This window comes from Rana temporaria, chromosome 1, assembly GCF_905171775.1.
Source record: "Rana temporaria chromosome 1, aRanTem1.1, whole genome shotgun sequence".
Lineage (NCBI taxonomy): Eukaryota > Metazoa > Chordata > Amphibia > Anura > Ranidae > Rana > Rana temporaria.
Window position 1 is genome coordinate 447759616 of NC_053489.1, and position 24097 is coordinate 447783712.

Below are 24097 nucleotides of genomic sequence, written 5' to 3' on the forward strand. Positions count from 1 at the left end.
AATAATTTGCTCCGTGGCCAGCCTTAAGCCTTGTACAAACAGGCATGAATGTTGGGCGACATTGGCCGGTTCAATAAAAAACGTCCGACATTCGGTGCCCTGTGTGTATGGCAGCAGGTCTGACAAAAGACTTCCGTTTCTCAGATAATGGTTGTGAGCGCTTATTGTGGTGATAGCTGTACTAACGTTGGTTTGTTAGTTCAGTAGCTCCATATACGGAGCTTTCAGTTTTTTTGCTGGGTTAAAGGAAAAAAAAGTAGTAGTGTGTTCCGTGCTTTAGTGTGAATGGCCATAAGATAGATTTTACCGATGACCACACACAACTACATAGGTGTCATTTTTTAGGGAGAAATTTTGCAAATCATCTAGTTAGTTAGCTATGTTGGCGTTGGTAAAGTAAAGAAAAGACAAGATAAGGTTTCTGGCAGTAAGTTCATGCAGTCATCATATACCTTCCTAGATAAATCCCTTATTTACAGCTCTTTGTAATCTACATGCTCAGCTGTTAACTCTGTGAGCTCTTATCACACGTTCATTCATTAAGGGAAAAAAAGACTAGTATCCCAGCTTAGATCTAAGGATCACAAGCACTAGTATGTCTGGACACATAAAGCTTTGTGCAGTATAGGCATTTCTCCTTATCAGTGGGACGCAATACCTTCTATGATAATCGCATTGTGTATACAGCCTGTAGAACTAATACAACCAGTGTGACCTGTGACACAGACAATCTGGGCAGCATACATAAACCAGCCCTTTATTATCTCTGTCACACCCACTGTCCTACCTCCTACACAACCTGTTCACCATGTGTCACACTACATACTTCTCCCTCTATCTAAGTACATGATCAGTGCTGCTGCATTGTCACATTGAGCTCGGAATTACCTTTGTACCTTTTAGGCAAGTATGAATTTTTTTCGTGAGATGTTTTTATTCTTTGTTTCCAATAACTCTATTTATCCTGAGCTGCCATATACCAAATACAGCATCATGCTGGGTTCACACCATCGCCGCAAGCGGCTGCCAGCAGGGGGTCCGGTGCGTCCTGGTCCACCGTTTCAGGTTGGCAGAATTCGGACCTGGAACGAACCAAAAGACGCACAGGGCTCCTGTGCAAATTCGCACCGGAGCCGCAGCGGAGGTATGTGAACCGGCTCCATAGAGAGACAGTCAAAATCTCCTGTCTCCTGAATTGGATGCGGCGGAATCCACATCCAATTTACAATGGTGTGAAACCAGCCTAAAGCAATTTTGAATGACTGAAGAAGACTGTGATATTGGGGACGGTGACATGACATCAGGATGCAATTGTGGATGCTACATGAATATTATTACACATGGTGGCAATAACTCAATGCATTGGGTAGAGGAAAGCCAAGCAGGTGTTGGGCTGTTTCCAACCCAATTTATACAGTAGCAATAAAGACATGGAGATCCCACTCCTTTCTTCTGCTTTCCAGAAATTATTGAATCTAGGCAATGGGTAGAAGGAACCACAAGAATATCTGACGCTTTTATTGTATATTTAGAACTTAGTCATAGGGTGTTCCTGCCAAGAAAATCTTGGCTAGAAATTTAATAGGTAATATCTAGAGGTTTGATCAGCTGTGTGCTTGCATAATATTCTTATTAGTATAGGATCAGTCGTTAATGGACAGTGCTGACTGCTAGGTTTACTGTACTATATTTTATATTATACTATACTATATATTATACAAATATATATATATATTTTATTTTTTATTTTAAGCATACATAAATGCAGTAAAAAGTTTTACGAAGGACCTCATCTAGTATTATTTTCCTAAAAACTGATTGCACAAACACCTAGATAAATAGAAAAGGGATCCACCCTTTTTAATTGTTATTATATATGGGCAACCAAATGAAATGTTAAAATATCAGAAACTACCAGATTATCATTTTGTTGGCATTTTTGTTACTGAAAATGTGTAAAAATACTGGGGTAGATTCAGGTAGATTGGCTTAATTTTCTGCGGGCGTAGCGTATCTCAGATACGCTACGCCGCCGTAACTTAGTGAGGCAGGTTCTGTATTCACCAAGAACCTGCCCCCTAAGTTACGACGGCATAGCGTAAATCTGCCGGCGTAAGCGAGCCTAATTCAAATTGTGAAGAGGTGGGCGTGTTTTATGTAAATAAAACATGACCCCGCGTAAATGAAGTTTTTGACTAACGGCGCATGCGCCGTCCGTGAAAGTAACCCAGTGCGCATGCTCCAATTTAACACGCAAAAAGCCAATGCTTTCGACGTGAACGCAAATTCCGCACAGCCCCATTCACGGACAGCTTACGCAAACGATGTAAAATTTTCAAAATTCGACGCGGGAACGACGTCCATACTCAACATGGGATACGCCTCATATAGCATGGGTAACTTTACGCCGGAAAAAGCCTAACGTAAACGACGTAAAAAAATGCGCCGGGCGGACGTAGGTTTCTGAATCGGCGTATCTACCTAATTTGCATATTCCTCGCGTAAATCGACGGAAGCGCCACCTAGCGGCCAGCGTAAATATGCAACTAAGATACGACGGCGTAAGAGACTTACGCCAGTCGGATCTTTGCCAAATTCCGGCGTATCTTGTTTTCTGAATACAGAAAAAAGATACGCCGGAGCAACCTAGAAGTTACGCGGCATATCAATAGATACGCCAGCGTAACTTCTTTATGAATCTATCCCACTGTTTTTATTTTGGCATAGATGAATATTTTTATCTTACTGAAGAATGATTGCTTACAAATGTTAAAGGTAGTCATATGATAGTCATTTATTTGTCATAGGATATGTTTCTTTTAAAGGCAAAATATATAGACTTTATTATTATTAAAGCTCACCTGTCGTGCACAGCCATTTGTGGGCTGAATCAATATTTGAGTAGGCTATTCACTAAGAACAGGGATATCAATGAAGCACTTGGTGAACATCCATTTACAAGTTTCTGGTTCCCGGTAAATTGATAGGATGTAATTGCAACAGGAAAACAGATTGTCTGTTACCCTTTGCACCAGGTGACATGTGCACTTGTGACCAGGTCATTTTACAAAGAATTGGCCTTTTGAGAAATTCTAAATAAAGCACTGTCCGTTATCCTATAACACATTTTCTGACCAGGGCTTTTTTTATTATTATTAAAGCTGGTCAAAGATGGATAGAATTTCAAAAGAAAATCATTAGAAAAAGACTTAGGAAAACTTGCACAAAAATTCTCAGAAAATCAGAATATTGAAAGGTCGTTCAAAATAATTAATTTGCTTTTTTTTTTGCTTATTTTTTAATATTTTTTATTAAATTTCAGATTAGAAAGAGAAATATAATAAGAAAAAAACAAAACATTTGAGTTTGGAATAAATGGACTTTACCGAATGAAAACTACATGTGCTGTAAAACCAGCCATAGAAGGAATAACATTTGGACGATTCCGCAGATACTGGCCGAATTACAATCCTACTATGGGCAGGTTGATTTTACTGTCTGTGGTCCATTGATTCACTTCAGTACAACCAAGCTGTCAGGTTTTTTTCATATGATCTATGCTATAGCTTCTGGCAGTGATCATTGTATTTTGCTGATGGAGAAGGCTCCCTGTGCTCCCTGGCGGCAGAACACAATAGCGCCGCAGAAGGGATTCCCCCATCAACACTGACAGTAATGATGGAGAATTCAAGAAATTCTGTTCTTTCCTTTAACCCAGGGTTAAAAGAAAGAAAATTGCATAGTATATGAACTGCATTAGAAATACATACGTTCAGGCAAGATTTTCCATCCTGCTCATTCAAATTTTCTCATGCAGTCAAAAACGAATGTCGAGTTGACCCACCAATGGTTAGAAAAACAAACTTTCTTCGCAAAGAATGCCCATATGGATGGTTGGGTATAGAGGTACTGCTCTCCCTATTAATTATACTGTACAATACAACAAGATTTCTCCCAAGGGTTTTAATGCAGCAAAAAAGTCAGATCATTGCACAAATAATGTAAAATTAATATTTCTTTATAGGTACAAATATGAAAATTCTAATTACAAAAGGAATATACTGTTTAAAATATGAGCTCTGGCATCTGTGATCCAAAATACAATTACAAGGAATGATGTCCTTAAAACAAAGCAGATAACAAATGTTGTGTGCACTCTTTTGTGTGCGCTGGTAATCTTAAGGAGACCTCCTTGCCCTGAGGGTTGTTGTTTTTTTTTTGTTTTTTTTGGAAGAAGCCTGTAATATCTACAGTTTGGGATTCCTAAGGCCCCGTACACACGACCGAGTTTCTCGTCAGAATTCAGCCAGAAACTCGGTCGGAGCTGAATTCTGCTGAGAAACCCGGCGTGTGTACACTTTTGGCCGAGGAAGCCGACGAGTTCCTCGTCGAGCCAAATAGAGAACATGTTCTCTATTTCCTCGTTGTTCTATGAGGCAAGTTGGCTCGCCGAGATCCTCGGCGGCTTCACACAGAACTCGACGAGCAAAACGATGAGTTTTGCCCGTCGAGTTCCTCGGACGTGTGTACGGGGCACAAGGCTCGATTAACACTGGGTGCGATGCAGGAAACCCTGCAAATCCAGTGTGGGTTCCCGCATAGCAGACTGCCCTCTTCGGGCTGCTGCGGGTGTCAATACAAAGTTAATGACACCCCCAGATCTGTTTGCAGATCGCAGTGCAAACTGTGAATTCAGACAGGAATCGGATCGCATGTGTGCGGACAAAAAAAGGTTTCTGCACGAGTTTGGTCTGAATGCGATGCGATTTCAGCCATACAGTTTGTATGGCTGAATTTGCATCGCACAGACATCGCACGTGATTTGCACAGTGGTGCGAATCACATGCAATGTTTGGCATCGCACCACTGTGAACCGAGCCTAATACTGTTATTTTTACTGTGAGACATCTGCTGAAAACCTCATATAATATCCAGATGTCCTAATCCCTCTGATGAAGATCTTGATTAGTGTAATCGAAACGTGTTGGATTTGGAAATTCCCATATATAACATTTGTTACCTGCTACGTTTTGAGCTCATATTTTAAACAGTATGTTCTTTTTGGAATTAAAATTACAATTTTGCGGCAATAAAGAAATATTCCTTTTTACTTTCTTTGTGCAATAGTTTGAATTTTTTGCTGCATTAACTTCTTCAGACCCGGGCCATAGTAAAAAGACGGCCACAAGGTGGCTCTACAATGCCGGTAGGCCGTCTTTTTACCAAGATTTTGATGTGCGTGCCTTGCGGCCGCGATGTCCGCCAGGTACCCCGCGATCGGCAGTGACAGAGCAAGGACGTGGATCTCTGTGTGTAAACACAGAGATCCACGTCCTGTCAGGGAGAGGAGACTGATGGTGTGTCCCTTGTACATACGGACACAGATCGGTCACCTCCCCCAGTTAGTCCCCTCCCCCCCACAGTAAGAATCACTCCCAGGGTACACATTTAACCCCTTGATCGCCCCCTAGTGTTAATCCCTTCTCTGTCAGTCACATTTATACAGTAATCAGTGTATATTTATAGCACTGTTCGCTGTATAAATGTGAATGGTCCCAAAAGTGTGTCAAAAGTGTCCGATGTGTCGGTCATACTATCGCAGTCCTGACAAAAAATGCAGATCGCCACCATTACTAGTAAAAAATAAAATAATAAAAAAAAATGTCAGAATTCTATCCCCTATTTTGTAGCCGCTATAACTTTCGTGCAAACCAATCACTATACGCTTATTGCGATTTTTTTTCACCAAAAATATGTAGAAGAATACGTATCGGTCTAAACTGAGAAAAAAAATAATTTCTTTAAAAAATTGGGATATTTATTATAGCAAAAAGGAAAAATTATTGTGTTTTTTTCAAAATTGTCGCTCTTTTTTTGTTTATAGCGCAAAAAATAAAAACCACAGAGGTAATCAAATACCACCAAAAGAAAGCTCTATTTGTGGAAAAAAAAGGACGTCAATTTTGTTCGGGAGCCACGTCGCACGACCACGCAATTTTCATTTAAAGCGTGACAGTGCTGAAAGCTGAAATTTCGCCTGGGCAGGAAGGGGGTATATGTGCCCAGTAAGCAAGTGGTTAAAGCCCTTGGGAGAACCTGTGTTGTAATATAAAACAACATTTCTTAAAACATTATTTTCCTAAGAATTTTCATTCAAAAATCTACCCATCTATGGCCAACTTTAAACCCCAAATATATAGATTTTTTACCAATACTAGCAGTTCCAAAGCAACAAAAAATATATTATAAGCCAATTGCCCCAGATATCAGCTCATAAACAAAAAGGTTTTTGAAATTCCTATTTGAATTCTGCAGACTTCCTAGTTTGTTGCCTGCTAACCTGCTGGCCGGTGTAGTTTGTTTGCTCTAGAACTAAACTTAGAATTATGAATACCCAGAAGACTTGGTTCCATCAGTTGTCCTATGGAGAAGGGTACCGTCAAGTTTATAGTGCTAGCCCAGCATTTGCTCAGTCAGCATATCAAAAATTGCACAATTTCTTGGATACATTTACTCCCATTTATTATACCCAAAGACAGTTCTCAGAAGCAGCGTAGACCTGCTTTACATTACCCAGCCCTGCTGTACTGGGCAGTGTTAATTTTTGCATTTTTGATCCCCCCTTGGGGTACAACAAGCTCTGAGATTAACCACTTGCTTACTGGGCACATATACCCCCCTCCTGCCCAGGTGAAATTTCAGCTTTCGGCACTGCATCGCTTTAACTAACAATTGCGCGGTCGTGCGACGTGGCTCCCAAACAAAATTGACGTCCTTTTTTCCCCACAAGTAGAGCTTTCTTTTGGTGGTATTTGATCGCCTGTGCGGTTTTTATTTTTTGCGCTATAAACAAAAAAGTGAGACAATTTTGAAAAAAATACAATATTTTTTACTTCTTGCTATAATAAATATCCCAATTTAAAAAAAAAATAACATTTTTTTTTCTCAGTTTAGGCCGATACGTATTCTTCTACATATTTTTGGTAAAAAAAAAAAAAAAAATCGCAATAAGCGACTGGTTTGCGCAAAAGTTATAGCGCTTACAAAATGGGGGACAGAATTATTTTTTTTTAATTATTTTTTTTACTAGAAATGGCGGCGATCTGCGATTTTTAATGGACTGCGACGTTATGGCGGACACATCGGACACATTTTTGGCGCCATTCACATTTATACTGCGATCAGTGCTATAAATATGCACTAATTACAGTATAAATGTGACTGGCATTGAAGGGGTTAACACTAGGGGGTGAGGAAGGGGTTAAATGTATCCCTGCTTAGTGTTCTAACTGTAGGTGGAGGGGGGGTGACTGGGGGGGTGACCGATCTATGTCCCTATGTACAAGGGACACAGATCCGTCTCCTCTCCAGAGACAGCACCGCTGTCTCTGTGTAAAACGGCAATGAGAGATGATCTCATATGTTTACATATGAGATCCTCTCTCATTGGCCGCACAGATCGCCTCGCGAACGGCCACTCTGATTGGCCGTTCGCGGCGATCTGTAATTGGCTGTGTCCGAGGGACACGGCCAACACAGATTTTCCCCGCAGCGCGCTCTGGAGCGCGTGCGGGGACCGCCCTAAGGGGCGGCCGTCAATTGACGGCGGTTTGGAAATTGGGATCCGCACTGTAGCCGTCAATTGACGGCAGGCGGATCCCAAGTGGTTAAAGGGAGAGCCAGGTTGAGTATTAAAGAAAAGGGTTGGGGGGGGGGGGACATATACACAATTTTATTATAAACGTTCATCTTTACTGTTACAGTGGGTACAGAAAAGAATCACCCCCCTTTTAAAATACTGTAATCACATTTTATTGCTTTGCAGCCTGAAATGAAGACAGACACAGTTTTTGTTTTTCATCTTGCTTTTTCACAATCATTTTTTTTTGTTTTCTTTGCCTAGAATGCCTCCAAATATATTTGCAAGACATAGCTCAGAGGTGGACTGGTGTGAAGCCAACTATCTGCATTCCGAATATGTGGCAGAATACTACAATACGGTATGTCATTTGGTGTATGGAATATTGCAATGTAGCTTCTCACTGTTGGGGCACCAGGGGCAGGCAAGTCTGAGCTGATCTGTTATTAATGAGATTTCACTGTGAACTGATCATATCTCTGGGGTGGTAAATGCATTTTGCCTTTTAAAATTATATGAATACAGTAGACAAAATACAGTAGACAAGTAGAATACAGTAGAATACAGTAGACAAAATAAGAATGTTACTGACAGTGTTAGCCACCACCTTTATATTATAATGCATTGTCAGTTATAAATAAAAAATGTATGTACCTGATATATTATTTACATAACAGTTTTCTTATGAAAATATACTGCTCAAAAAAATGAAAGGAACACTTTGAAAACATATCAGATCTCAACGGGCAAAAATCTCATGCTGGATATCTATACTGATATGGATTGGGTAATGTGTTAGGAATGAAAGGATGACACATCATTTGATGGAAATAAAAATGATCCACCTACAGAGGGCTGAATTCAAAGACACCCCGAAAATCAAAGTGAAAAAATTATGCAGCAAGCTAGTCCATTTTGCTGAAATTTCATTGCAACAACTCCAAATGGTCCTCAGTAGTTTGTATGACCCCCAAGTGCTTGTATGCATGCCTGACAACCTCAGGGCATGCTCCTAATGAGACAACCGATGGTGTCCTTGGGTATTTCCTCCCAGATCTGGACCAGAGCATCACTGAGCTCCTGAACAGACTGAGGTGCAACCTGGCAGTAACGGATGGACTGAAACATAATGTCCCAGAGGTGTTCTTTTGGATTTAGGTCAGGTCAGCCTGGGGGCCATTCAATGGTATCAATTTATTCATCCTCCATGAACTGGCTGCATGCTCTTGCCACATGAGGCCGGGCATTGTCGTGCACCAGGAGGAACCCAGGACCCACTGCACCAGCGTAGGGTCTGACAATGGGTCCAAGGATTTCATCCCGATACCTAATGGCAGTCAGGGTGCCATTGTGTAGCCTGTAGAGGTCTGTGCATCCCTCCATGGATATGCATCCCCAGACCCACTGACCCACCACCAAACCGGTCATGCTGAACGATGTTACAGGCAGCATAAAGTTCTCCGCGGTTTCTCCAGACCCTTTCACGTCTGTCACATACGCTCAGGGTGAACCTGCTCTCATCTGTGGAAAGCATGGGGCACCAGTGGCAGACCTGCCAATTCTGGTGTTCAATGGAAAGTGCCAATCAAGCTCCACAGTGTTCGGCACTGAGCACAGAGCACACTAGAGGACGTGAGGGCCCTCAGGCCACCCCCATGACGTCTGTTTCTGATTGTTTGGTCAGAGACATTCACACCAGTGGCCTGCTGGAGGTCATTTTGTAGTGCTCTGGCAGTGGTCATCCTGTTCCTCCTTGCACAAAGAAGCAGATACCAGTCCTGCTGATGGGTTAAGGACCTTCTACGACTCTGTCAGAATACTCGAACAATGGCTGTATCTGATTGGATTCAGCAAAAATCTGTTGAAAGTTGAGCTGTGCATGAAACCTTTAGACTTGGTTCACATCTATGTGGCTTTACAAGCCACGTATGCCCAGGCAAGGCAGTTCAGTCAGGCAGGAAAAAGGATCCTGCACCATTTTTAAACCACGACAGGAAGGAAATCGCATGGTGCTTATGTATAAACCACTCCTAAAATGCCCTGCCCATTGAAATGAATAGGCAGTGCTGCCAAAGCGCCTGCAACACAGGCGCTTTTAACCCTTTCTTTGGCCACTAACGGGGGGTAAAAGAGCCCCGCTAGTTGCCAAAAAGTGCCACTACAACGGTGGTTTACCGCTAACGCCCTTGTGAAAGTAACCTTATGTTTCCCTGCAGACAGGCTGAAAAAGATCTGGGTTATGCGACAGCTGTATATCAATTAGGAAAAAGGTACTTAGATGTTTTTTTTTTTTTATTAAAAAATTCATCCCCATACATAAAGTGAAGGGACAATGGAAATTAAACAGTGTGGCCCGGATTCACAAAGCACTTGCGCCCAGGGGTCAAGTCCTGGGGAAAAAAGTGTGGGAACTCCCACCCAAGATCCACTCCCCCACCAAAAACAATTTAAAAAATTATACACTCATATGCATAATTACTAAACCGCATGTTTTTTTCTTTCTAAATCCCGCGATAACTCGCGGCAGACCTCTGCAATGTCTCCTGGGAACAATGACAAAAGCTCCCAGGAGACATTGCGGCATCGAGGAAGTGACGGAATACCTGCACACTACCTGATGAATCCATATACAGGAAGCGGCCAGTAACATAAAGGATTACTAAGGTTCGCCTGCCCCTGACAGTGACTCGAGCTGGGCATCGCGCTTAGTGAAGGATTGGCTCAGGCGGCTCGGCTTCTCTCGGCTGCTCTAGTCCTGCAAAGGGAACTGAGTTCCTGCTGTGAAAAAAGTGCAGGAACTCCGTTCCCACGCGTTCCCGCAGGACTTGAGCCCTGCTTGCGCCGACGTATCTCAAGATACGCCGCGTAAGTGCAAATATGCACCGTCGTATCTGTGCGCCCGACCCACAAACTAAGATACGCCTAAAAACAGGCTTCAACCCGCCAACGTAACTTGCCTACGCCGGCGTAGCGTGGGCGCACATTTAGGCTGGACGCTCCTATTGTTAAGCCATTCAAATATGCAAATGAGGGAAATACGGCAATTCACGAACGTATGTGCGCCCGACTCAGGCTACGCGATGTGCGCGTAAGTTGAGCAGGTGTAACCCAGCAGCAGACATGCAAAGGTCTGCACCAGGGAACTCAAGCCGGCGTATTTTACATTGTTTACGTTGGACATGTGTCTGGCTGGGCGTAGATTATGTTCATGGCGTACGCAGTGATCCGGCGTATCTTAGGCAGTTGTTCCGACGTGGTTGTGAGCATGCGCAGAGGGATGCATCCACGTCCCAGCGAATGCGCAATTCGTGATACGTATCTATCTGGCGCTCGGACCATCATTTGCATGGGGTCACGCCTCATTTGTATGGCTCATGCCCACTTCCACCTACGCCGACTTACGCCTTCGAAACCCAGCGCAGTTTTGGGAGCAGTGGCTTTGTGAATTCCATGCTTGCCTTTCTGCGCTGCGTCAGCGCAGCATATTTTAGTTGCGCTACGGCGGCGTAATGTGCACCCGCTCTCTGTGAATCTGGGCCAGTGTGTTTAGCATCACTTTAAGCATTTAGATTGCATATAATATTGTTAAAGGAAAGCCATACTTTTCCCAAAACCAATAGGCCCAAAGCTGAAATGTAAAAAATTGCTCTGGTCTATAAGGGATATATAGGTGTAGGGCTAAGTGGATAAAGAGGTTACAATACAAAGACCTGTGCAGCTATAACAAGTAAATGATTAGCGCAGATACTATAGTATAGTATAGTATTTTTGCAGTAATCGTGTTCAGTTGCTTTAACTCTATATACATTATATTGTCATTATTTGCCATATGCTATTGTAGCTTGGTTTAATCATTATACAGCCAGACAGAGTGGATATCTGCTAAGTGTTTTTAGATCTCTGTTTTTAGATCTCTGATTGAGGAAGATAATGTATAACAGGGTCCCATAGCACTTTAAAGACCTTTATTTATTATTATATCCACAAATCCACAATTTTTTTTTTTTTTGGTTTCCCCATTTACAAAGCCAATGCAGTGCAACTGCACAAGTTAGTCAGTCAGGCTTATAGAAGAAAACAATGTACACAATGCAGCAAACTTTAATCTTTTTACCGCCAGGCATTGCCTCCCGTATTGTACCTCAGAAGGCTGAACCAATATTGCTATATTGCTATCTTTGTTATGCATAAAACATACTGGAGAGCTTGAGCTATTTCTCCCCAAACCATCTATTTTATATAAGCGCAATTCCTATGGAATTAAAACATGGTTTGGTTGATTTTGGATGTTTTTTTGTTTTTTTATGGTAATTGCCCAAATGTATGTCAAAGCATTTTTTTTTTATAAACATACAATAAATTAATATATAACACACACAAACCACATGATCTTGAAAATCCCAATGCCACACTAAGAGCCATTTCCCACTGGTGCGGTGGAGGCGTCAGTGGTAAAGCGCCGCTATTTTTAGCGGGTCTTTACCGTCGTTTTCATGATTCTATTCGGCCACTAGCCGTCCAAACCTATGTCAGAAGTGTGTATGTGTGTGTGTGTGGGGGGCGAGGGGGATTACTAATAAAAGTAAAAAAATTGCTGCTTGTATTTATACTCACAATTTTCCCCTTGTATGTAATGTAAGGTGGGCACCCTCTGTACAATGCTGTCAGATGTCATATGAGTGGTAAACTAGATTTGAACATTGTCTGCTTTAACTTAAAGGGGTTGTAAACCCTTGTGTTTTTTCACCTTAATGCATCCTATGCAATAAGGTGAAAAAATACCTGGCAGTAACTGGCCCCCCAGCCCCCCGTTTTACTTTCCTGAGCCCTGGAATTTCACCTGGCGGAGACACGCTCTTCCTATGCCCTGGTTTCTCGGCTCTTGATTGGATAGATTGTAGCAGTGCAGCCATTGGCTCCCGCTGCTGTCAATCAAATCCAATGATGCGGGCGCCAGGCAGAGTCCGACATTCGTGTCTATGGATGCTGGACTTGGGAGCGTGCCCGCAAGGTAACCCCCCAGGAGAGCGCTTCTCCTAGGTTGTTATCTGATGCAGGGAGGAGCCGCGAGAGCCGCAGAGGGACCCCAGAAGACGGTGTTCGAGGCCACTTTGTGCAAAACTAACTTCACAGTAGAGGTAGGTATGATATGTTTGTTATTTAAAAAAAATAAAACTCAAACCTTTACAATCACTTTAATTGTGGGCCTTAATGCACGCTCTGTGTGCTCCGGGCACAGTTACCGGTGGCTAACAGGAAGCTCCCGATCTCTACTTGCAACCGGGAGTTTTCCGATTATGTGATCGCCGTGACAGCCAATCACAGCAGTCACATGACCAGAAGCCCTGCCTCCCAGCATCAGAAACCTCTTAAAGGGCTGGCAGGCTCTCGTGTTAAGGGGTTATTCCTCTGACTGCCATGGCATATTCAACGTAACATTGGCCGCCTTTTCCACAACTTTGTAATACACCTTTGCAGGCATGTACTGGCCATTGGGACTACAGGGAGTTTCCCAGTGGGCCGATGGCTCAGCAGGCCAGTTTCGGTGCGACCCATTAATTTGAGCACCGCTGTACTGCCTATAAAGTAGAACTGCAAATGGCCAGTGAGGGGGGGGGCTTAGGTGGCCATTGAGGTTGGCTGGCCGGTTGAGTGGGTTTGTCTGGCCGGTCGGTATAGGAGAGACCTGTCATCTGCACTGCCCATCACCTCACTTCATAGTGCGCAACCCAGGTCAGCTTCAGGGCCGCTGCTTTGCTGAAAGGCAGCCAATGGCTGTGCAGCAATTCTGATTTCTGAAATTTCAGCCAATGAGGCTGAAGCAATGTTCCTGCATGTAGTTAGCCCTCCTGCTTCACTTGTTTTTGTGCGTGTTTGCAAAATTAAAGTGGGCTGGTCTGGATGAAGTACAGGGCCACATTTTTGTCCCAGTCCAGCCCTGCACCTTTGGCAGTCAAAGTATTAAAAGCTCTGGTGATGTAAACTGTAAAAAGATAAAAATTGGTTACTTTTTGTACAATGCACATTACACCCTCTCGTTTCATTTCTGTATGTGACAGTTGTGTTTATTTACTAATAGCAAACAGGCTGTTCACGTTGCAAGGGAAGTTATACTTTTCAAAGGAATTTTCTCCAGAGCTTCATGAATAAGGTAAAGCTCTGCTGACTTCCATCATTCAATCACGTACAAGCAAAAATGCATTTTTTTTTTACATTTTCCTTGCACTTGATCCAGTATTTTTTGCAAGGTGAGATTTCACCACGTTCACTAAGCGCTAGGGAAAATTCCCTTGAAAAGTGCCATTTCACTTGCAAGGTGACAGGCCTAGCTGACTTTAATAAATCAAACTCTGTCACTCAAAACCTGCAACTACTAGGGCATTGCACGTATGCAGCGTTGCCTAATGAGCCTTTTTTTAACAAAAGTTGGGAACACAATAATAAAGTAAATGTGTATTATTATATAGGATGAATAAAAACCACTGTACAGCCACTCCACTGACTAAACTTTTTTATTAGGAGGATTGCCTTGTTCCAAAAGCTCATACTGTAATTATAGCAAATATATATGTGAGTTATGTGTTCATATATATAATAATACATGTGGCATAGCATAAATATACTTATATTTGTGTGGTTAGTGAAGTCATTCCTACAGATTTAACACAGTAGAAATGGAAATAATACTGCCAGTTGTAGCTAATGCTCATCTTTAAAGTGCAGTAGAATTCAAAACTACCAGCAAAAATTAATATCTTTCTTTTTTAGGATCAACCAATCAGCTGTCTTTTTTTCAAACAACAAATTTCTACAACTGAAAGCTTTTGATTGACAAATGTATCCCTTTTGGTAAAATAAAGACAACATGTTAACTCTATGTCAAAAGCTATAATGCCCCGTACACACGTTCGCTTTATGTGATGTAAAAAAACGACATTTTTCAAAAGGTCATTTTAACCTCCCTGGCGGTATGATTCTTTCAGAAAAAACATGCTGAAAGCGGTACCATTATTTGCAAGGAAATTTGGCGTTTTATATTGTAGGTCTGTAATTTTTAGAAATAACTCACTTAAATCTGACCAAACAAGATTCTAATAGGCATCCCGGGTATGAAATTTTTTTTAAAAACAAAATTATAAATTATAATATAATAAATAATTATAAATAATTATAACAAATAATAATATAATTATAATAAAAATTATTCAATAATGTAATCAAATCAAAATCACTGAAATTTGCTCAGTTGCAGAATTGTTGCTGTCATTATTTTTTTTTTTTTATGACGAATTTCCCCACAAATCGCTATCGCACAATTCTGCAAGTGATTATAATTTATTATCGCTGTTTTTTAGCTGATCTAAAACTATTTTTGACATAAAGGGACACTTTTGGTTGCTATGGACAATTCTAGATTTTCCTAGCTTGTGACGGAAAATATTGATTATATGAAGACAGGAGGCGAGTATCTTATGCATGATCTTTCTTTATTCATGCTCACAGCAGAAAACCAACTTTAGTGAAATGTTATAGAAAAAAATGCTCTTAAAACTGACAACCAGAAAGCTACACCCCCGGCAGCCCTCTAGGTGGGTCTGCCAATCACGAGGTAGTCCAGTCAGTATATAAAGGCCTGCCTCTTTAGGAACCTCCTCTTTCTTGAGGCGAACTGTAGACAAACCCGGATACCGACAACAGGCCGACATCTAATCCTTGGAACTGGACCTCTGAAGCCGTAGACAATCGACAGCCGGACATCTGGATGGAGAGGGAGCCCCCACCTCCGATCTGTGAGGACGAACGGTCCAAGTGTCGAAGAAAAACATGAAGAAACGATCCCAACAGGAGATCAAACAGGACGCGCTGGAACAGTCAGCCATAGAACTGGAACATGCGTGGTTCAATAACCTGGAATAAATGAGAAATAATACCGTGAAAGGGACGGGTCGGGAGGGAAGATACTCGCCTCCTGTCTTCATATAATCAATATTTTCCGTCACAAGCTAGGAAAATCTAGAATTATATATCAGACAGGAGGCTCATATCTTATGCAAGTTTAAAGCTATACCAAAGCATACAGTAAAAACATGAGACATGATTATAACACAGTCATAGATACGTGTTCCTCCGGTCTGAAATAAAATTGACGGAATGTGGTCGCTGAAGACCAGTCTGCTGCTAGTAATAGATCCGATAGAGAACCTCCCGAAGTGATGACTTTAGTAGCCATCGCCCCTCTGGAAGAGTGAGCGCCAAAAAGGGAAGTGTCGATCCCTGCCATGTCCATGACAGAGCGTACCCACCTGGCCAATGTGGCCGAAGAAACTGGAAGGTGAGGTCTAACGTAAGAAATAAGAAGTTGAGAAGAACGTAGGGACCGTAATGGGGACGTCATAGACTCATAAGTTTGTAGGCAGCGAACCACACAAAGGTGTGGATGTGCTGGGAAGAAAGGGTAAAAGACCGATTGAATTCCGGTCTTAGTACGACGTACGACCGAAAATCTCACCCCGTGGGGTGAGAACTGGCGTCTGGAAATGTCCAGAGCTCTGACGTCTGACACCCGTTTGATGGAGATCAGACATAAGAGGACAGTCAATTTAAAGGATAGTAACTTCAAGGACAGAGAGTCATTGTCGCTCCAATCTGAGAACATGGAGAGAACTTTGGTCACGTCCCAAGTGTGTTGGTACTTGGGTCGTGGGGGTCGTTGGAACCTAACGCCTCGTAGTAGGCGGCACACCAAAGGATGCCTACCTACCGGTAGCGAGTCAACAGGAGAGTGGTAGGCTGAGATCGCTGATCGATATACATTGAGGGAATTGTAGGACTTCCCGGATCCATAGGATTCCGCTAAGTAATTGACCACTAGGGTCACAGGGGCTTGAATGGGATCAACCTGTCGTTGATCACACCAACGAACCCAGAGTCTCCAGGCTGATTGGTATGCCGACCTAGTTCCGGGGGCCCAGGCCATGGTGAGGAGATTCCTAGCTGCTCCTGAAAGGACGCAGCCTGCAACGGGCACCCCGAGACCAACCACGCGAGGAGAGGAAGGGTGTGGTCCATAAGTAATGGATGCAGGTCCCCGTCGGGGCCGGTGAGAAGGTGAGGGGAGTGAGGGAGGAGTCTGGGGAGATCCACCGTCATCCCCAGGAGGAGAGGGAACCACGGTTGCGTCGGCCACCACGGTGTGATTAGAACGGCCGACGCTCTCAGGTGTGTAATGTGAAGAAGAACCCTGAGGATCAGTGAGAAGGGGGGAAACGCATAGTGCGTCCCTCGGGGCCAGGTCTGGCGAAGGGCGTCTACCGCCTGAGCCTCCGGATCCGGTCTCCAGCTGTAAAATTGTGGGAGTTGGCGGTTGAGGCGGGACGCGAAGAGGTCTAGGGTAAATGGACCCCACAGGAGAGTGAGGGTTAGGAATACTGATTGATCCAGTCGCCAATCGCTGGAATCGGACAGGTGACGGGAGTTCCAGTCCGCTACTATATTGGAGATGCCCGGAATATATTCCGCGATTGGAATGATGTTGCGTTCCAGGCAGAAATGCCAGAACTCCCTCGCGAGATCCGCTAGGATCTTGGATTTGGAGCCCCCCAACCGATTGACGTATTGGACAGCGGAGACGTTGTCCATGCGAAGCAATATACAACAGTTGGACGCGTGAGGTAGTAGACTCTTGACGGCAAAGAAGGCCGCTAAGAGTTCTAACGCATTGATGTGAAGTAGTGATTCCTCTGCGGACCACGTTCCTCCTGTGGAGGATGAACCGCACCGAGCGCCCCAGCCCTGGCGGCTGGCATCCGACTCCAGAATGAAGTCCGGGTTGGAGCTGAATATGGTCTTGCCGTTCCATTCTACGGCATGGCGCAGCCACCAACGAAGCTCCCCCATGGCCTCCGCGTCCAGATGGACCTCGTCCGCGTAGCGGAGCCCCTGGCGGAGATGAAGGGCTTTGAGCCTCTGAAGGGCTCGGTAATGGAGGGGGGCAGGGAAGATGGCTTGGATCGACGCTGCCAATAGACCGACGAGACGTGCCAGTCCGCGTAAGGACACCCTCTGCTTGTTGAGCACGAGGCTGATCTCCTTGCGTATGGTCAATAGCTTGGCCTTGGGTAGACGAAGGACCGCTAGGTTGGTGTCTACCAGAAAACCTAAAAACTCCATCTCCTGAGATGGGGTAAGAACCGACTTTTCGTGGTTTACTAGAAAACCCAGGTCTTGAAGTAGGGTAACTGTCCAGGATGCATGGACGTTTGCTTGGCGGGGTGAGCGAGCCATTATGAGTATGTCGTCTAGGTAGACGATCAACCTCACACCTCTGCTCCGTAGGGATGCTATCACAGGTTTTAGTAACTTGGTAAAACACCAAGGAGCTGAGGAGAGACCGAAGGGGAGACAAGTGAACTGCCACACTCTGTCCCTCCACAGGAAGCGGAGTAAGTGTTGAGAGGATGGATGGATGGGAACTGTAAGGTAGGCGTCCTTCAAGTCCACCTTGACTAACCAATCCTCGGGCGTAAGAGGTCTCTTAGGCAGTGAATGCCCTCCATCTTGAAATGTCGGTAGACGACATGTTGGTTGAGATTCCTCAAGTTTATGACTGGTCGGAAACCTCCGCCCTTTTTTCTGACTAGAAAAAGGTTGCTGAGGAAACCGGGAGAGTTTGAGTACACTTCTGTTACAGCTAGTTTGGCCTGGAGATCCTGTAATTCGTTGTCCATCAGATTGGCGTTTGGGATAGAAAACCGAATGGGGTGAGGCGTATGGTCCGTCACTGGAAGGGCATATAATTCTATTTGGTAGCCCGCCACAGTATTGAGTATCCACGAATCTGCCGTAATCGCAGACCAGGCGTGGATAAAATGTCTCAGCCTTCCCCCTACAGGCATGTGGGAAAAATGCAGAGGTATCGTACTCACCGGCAGATGGTCTGGAACGGGGGTAGCCTCTAGCTCCTCGGCCTCTCCATGGACGTCCCCGGGGGGGGAAAAAGGGTGCTGGTTGTGCAACCGGTACGGAGTAGGGCGGTGGAGTCTGGTACTGCACGGGAGACCTTTGGTATGGCCTGGAGGAGGAGAAACGGCCGGCAGAGCGGCCTCTATATCTGCCGGCCTTGTGAAAAACTCTATTGTTAGTCTTCTTCAGAGACGTCTGGGCCTTGTCCAGGCTGGAATAGAGCCCTACCATTTTGTTTATATCCTTTATTAAGGAATCTCCGAACAGCATGCCGTCGGCAGACGGCCCTGGTTCAGATTCGGCCAGATGGGAGAGTTGGGGATCAAGTCTCATGAGTATTGAGCGTCGACGCTCCATGGAGCATGCAGTATTTGCTGAACCCAGGAGACACACCGCTCTCTGGGCCCATCCCCTAAGCTGGGATAGATCGACGGGTTGTCCAGAGGCGGAAGCCTGTTCACTGAGATTTAGGATCTTTGTGATGGGGCCAAAAAGGTCTAAGACCCTGTCTTGGATCATTTTGAAGGACCTCTCTATCCCCTTTTTTGAATATTTCCCACTCTTAGTGAGGTATCTCAAGAGTATGGGGTCCACCTCAGGAGTGCTCACTACTTTTTTGGTAATACAAGGGCGGGGACATTCCGCGCGAAGTTTATTTCTGTTGGTCTTGTCGACCGACCTCCGAGCCCAGTATTCAATGTATTGAGCCACCTCGGGTAGGGGTGTCCAATCACCGGATCTGGGGTGACTAATGGCTTCGGGGTCAAAAAATGGCTCCCCGTGGGAGTCCAATAAAACCTCACCCTGGGGTACAGGGTTGGTGCCGGTCTTAGCCGACAGGTGCCCACTGTCCTCATAATCCTCATCATCCTCATCTTCTCCAGACTCATAGGCGTCAGACGCCTCGGACTCCGCGGACGACTCAGGAGAGGAGTCCACAAAGGAGTCCGGTTTTGTCCGCCTGGCGGATCGTTGCCTCTGTAAATTTATCTCCCCGAGGCCCGGGGGTCGTACCGAGTCTGGGAGGACAGTGGGTCGACAGTCCTGGGATGGTACTGTCTGGGGCATGCTTAGTACTTCCCCTGCTGGGGAGTCGTGGGCCACCTCAATGTGGCGGCGTTTCTGAGACGCCTTACCCTTCTTTATAATTGGTATGTCAGTAGATCCGGACATATGGGGTATAGGTGGGGTAGATACCACCGAGGCCATGGCAGCCTGCACTGATTGTTTTATCAGCTCCTGAATCTGTGCTGCAGACATGACTACAGATGTGTCCTGTGAAGGCTCTAATAGCTCTATGGGCATGTCCATAATGGCGGAATCTCTGCCTTCTGCCATAGTGAAAACTGTTGGCAATAGTGTATAGGCAAAGAAAAATGCAGAGAAAAAATCACTATAGAGGTTGATAGGGAGAAACTGCAGCGCTAGACTAAAGGAGGGCTAGGGATGCTGATAAAATAGATGTGTAAAATCTGTAAGAGAGTGCAGTAGCACTAAGGTTTTAGGGAGAAGCTGCAGCGCTAATTATTAATGTAAACTATTAAGGATGTATAGTAATGTGAGGGAATAAATTCCCAGGACTAATAGTACCGCAGGGTCCGTGCTCCGTCCGCCTCTCCGATCGCTCACACACTGATTGAGCATGACGGAGGAGCGGAGCACGGGGGAGGAGGGCGTAGTCTCGCGAGAACTCCAGTCCTGACGCGATAGGACGAGGAGTCGCGACACGCCCTCCCTCTGTAAGAGCGCGCTGTAGGGAGGAAAAGAGCGCGAACGAGCGGCGGTGAGATGGAAGGAAAATGGCGCCGAGATCTCGCGGTGTTTGGCGAGATCACGCGGCTGAAGTGAGAGGGCTCGGGGCTGGTCAGAGCGTCGGAAGGGTGCGCGCTGACCGGAGCGCCCTCGGGAAAACAATAAAAGAAATCATCAAAGTAGATGAAGTAAGGGAAACATTGCAAACGGATTCTGTCAGGAAGAGAAAATAAACAAAGGAAAAAGGGTGAAGAAATACCCAGCGCCCCGAGGAAGGGGGGGGGGGGGGTAGAGGATGACAGGAATCCAGAAAAAGAATGTATATATAACGCTGTATATATAACAAAACTGAATCAAAATAATGATAAATATATAAACTATAGGATTCTAGTAATGTACTTATCTGAGTTCTGATCTGTGAGCAGAAAGAAAGAGGAGGTTCCTAAAGAGGCAGGCCTTTATATACTGACTGGACTACCTCGTGATTGGCAGACCCACCTAGAGGGCTGCCGGGGGTGTAGCTTTCTGGTTGTCAGTTTTAAGAGCATTTTTTTCTATAACATTTCACTAAAGTTGGTTTTCTGCTGTGAGCATGAATAAAGAAAGATCATGCATAAGATATGAGCCTCCTGTCTGATATATAATCTACAGTTTGCAGGGAGAAAGAAACGTTTTTATTATATAAAATGACATGCATGACACAGGACAGACCACTAGGGACAGGGGGGGGGTGTTTTTTTTACATACAGTACTGTAATCTATAAGATTACAGTATACTGTATGTAAGGTGTTTGTTTACGTTTTTGAATTTGGCGCCGTTCTCCGTCCCCGTGCGTCGTAACGTCGCAGGGAACGGAGATCGGCGTCACACGGAGGCACTATGTGAATCGAGCGAGGTCCCGCTCGCTCACACAGCGCGGTGGCATCGCTGGATCCAGGGACAAGGTAAGTAAAAAGTGCCTGTGGATCTAGCGAGGCAAGCCCGAGTCTGACTCGGGGTTACCGATCGTAGCAGGAAAATCTAACCCCGAGTCAGTCTCGGGAACACCGCCAGGCAGGTTAAATGACCGTGTGTGGGGAAAATGTTGTTTTATGTCTTCTGAAAAACGACAAAAAAAAAATTGAAGCATGCTTCAATTTTTTGTGTCGTTTTTCAAAACTTTGTTTTTTGTGTCATAAAAAATGACCGTGTGTAGACTAAAACGACGTTTAAAACGACGTTTTTAAACCCACACATGCTCAGAAGCAAGTTAGGACGCGAGTTTGAATGGAACAGAGTGCCGTCGTACGTGCTGAACGTAACCGCACTTTGCTAGAGCTTTTGGAAAAAACGATGGTGTATATGCTACATCGTTTTTGAAAATGAAGTTTGAAAAACGTCGTTTTTTTTCATCACATAAAACTTCGTTTTTTTCTATCACAAAAAACGACCGTCTGTACGTGGCATAACAATCTTTATTTGCCCCTTAAAATATATATATTTTTTTACCAATAAAAGACAACTATAAGACTGAAGATATTGGTTGATTTGGTAAATAATACTTCTGTTATAGCTTAATGAATTGAACCTTCTGTGAACTTGGTCTTTATGCATTTATACAAATCACCAAAATTATTTTACGTATGACATTTTCTTATATTAAAGCAGAGTTCCGGACAATTTTTTTTTTAAAGTCAGCAGCTACAAATACTGCAGCTGCTGACTTTAACTATATGGACACTTACCTGTCCAGGGCGCCCACGATGTCGGCACCCAAAGCCGATCTTTCCCTCGGCTCTCGGGTGGGGGCGCCGCCATCTTCGGTAAGGGAATCAGGAAGTGAAGCCTTGGGGCTTCACTTCCTGGTTCCCTACGGTGCATGCACCAGTCACGCTGCGTGATCTCACTGGTGCCTGCTGTCTTCAGGGACCTGTGTGTCTCCCAGAAGACAGTGTGGGGGGACTGAGGAGGGGCCAGACATGGCGTAGATCGCCGCGGATACTGTGGTGATCTATGCCCAGAAGTGGGAGCAAATACCTGGATTACACAGGTATCTGCCCCCCCTCCCCCTGAAAGGTGCCAAATGTGACATCGGAGGAGGGGAGGAATCTGAAAAGAGGAAGTTAAATTTTTGGGTGGAACTCTGCTTTAATAATTGGTAGCATTTATTCTTTTTTTGTGTTTTTTTGTGAATTTTAAAATATAAGACAAAGGTAGAAGTAATGCTCATAGAGTCCACATACATGTTGGCACATTGGTTGTGGACAATGAAATCTTAGCACCACATATTGCATTCTGTTTAACATTAAATGTGCAAAAAACACATAAATTGGTAATTTTAGCAATCAAAGAAAGAAACAACGAAAGGTTAAAAAGAGGAAACAAGGCACATCATGTGCATAGTCTCCTTCTATAATAAGGAGACGTGTTAGACGAATATGAAATGTTCTTATAAGTAATGGTAACGTGATTAGGCTTTGGTGTTAAGGCCTAGTCTAGAGTATGATCCATAAGTGTGCAATGAAAGAGTGGAAAGAGGGATGAGAATTGAGGCCTCGTACAAACGACTGTTTTCCTCGACAAAATCCATCAAGAAACTTGGTGGCAGAGCTTTTTTGCAGAGGAAAACAGTCGTGTGTATGTTTTTCGTCGAGAAAACTGTTGTGGATGTCGACTAGAAAAAAAGTTCTCTTTTTTCTCGTCGGGAGTCTCAATTTTCTTGTCGTGTTACTGAAAAGCGCGAATCGTCTCTTACCAAACTTTTACTTAACACGCAGTAACATGAGATTAGCAAAAACATCTCCAAGGGTTGTGCCAGTGGATTCAAACTTCCCCTTTATAATGCCGTCGTACGTGTTGTACGTCACCGCGTTTAAGAAAGACGAGATTTTGTCTTGACAGTGTGTACGCAAAGAAAGCTCGACAAGATTCTCGACAAGCCTGACAAGAAACTCAATGTTTCTTTTACAACGAGATTCTCGGTTGTGTGTACGAGGCCTTAGAGATATCAATGGATCAGTGGGGGAAAGTAAAGCCTCGTACACACGACCGAGAAACTCGACGGGCGAAACACATCGTTTTGCTCGTCGAGTTCTTTGTTAGGCTGTCGAGGATCTCGGCTAGCCAAATTTCCCCATTCCCATCGAGGAAAAAGAAGACATGCTCTCTTTTTGGCTCGACGAGATCCTCGACAGTTTCCTCGTCGAAAAGTGTACACACGACCGGTTTCTTGCTGGTTTTTGCCGAGAAACTCGGTCGTGTGTACGAGGCCTGAGAGTATTGCAGTCCCTTGATGTTACCTTCCTTTAGTGTTGCTCGCTAAAAACATGTTCGTTTACTGGTAGAGGGGGAGGGATGAGAAGATTCAGTCCAAGGTCTCCATGTCTTAAGAAACCATTTATGTGAATTGAAAAGTAATCCTGTTAGTTTATCATTAATGAAAAATGTTGTGTCTCACCTATGCAACCCATGTAAATAGTTTTTTCAAGCATGAGCTATAGCTTAGTTGCCTTAACCCCCCCCTGGCGGTATTCCGGAGTCTGGCTCGGGGTAAGATTTCTGTACCAAAAGTGGTATCCATGAGCCAGACTCGAGCTCGCCTCGCAGCAGCCACAGACAAAGTTACTTACCTTGTCCCTGGATCCTGCGATGCCTCCCCGCTGTGTGAGCGGGGAGGCACGGAATATAAACATCTCTTGTAATGGAAAAAAGCATGACAGTAGCTCTTAAAGGGGTTGTAACGACAAAAATATTTTCCTCTTAAA

At 44.3% G+C, this 24097-nt stretch overlaps 1 protein-coding gene across 1 annotated transcript in view; it reads left to right on the forward strand.

Annotated features, from left to right (window-relative positions):
- The first annotated feature begins 788 nt into the window (after positions 1 to 788).
- ACER1 (alkaline ceramidase 1) overlaps positions 789 to 24097 on the forward strand; it is an 87856-nt gene continuing 64547 nt past the window's right edge. The window contains exons 1-2 of the mRNA XM_040327178.1: positions 789 to 903; positions 7904 to 8000. Of these exons, the coding sequence (XP_040183112.1) occupies positions 7905 to 8000 (96 nt within the window). The 5' untranslated portion in view covers positions 789 to 903; position 7904. The remainder of the gene's footprint in view (positions 904 to 7903; positions 8001 to 24097) is intronic.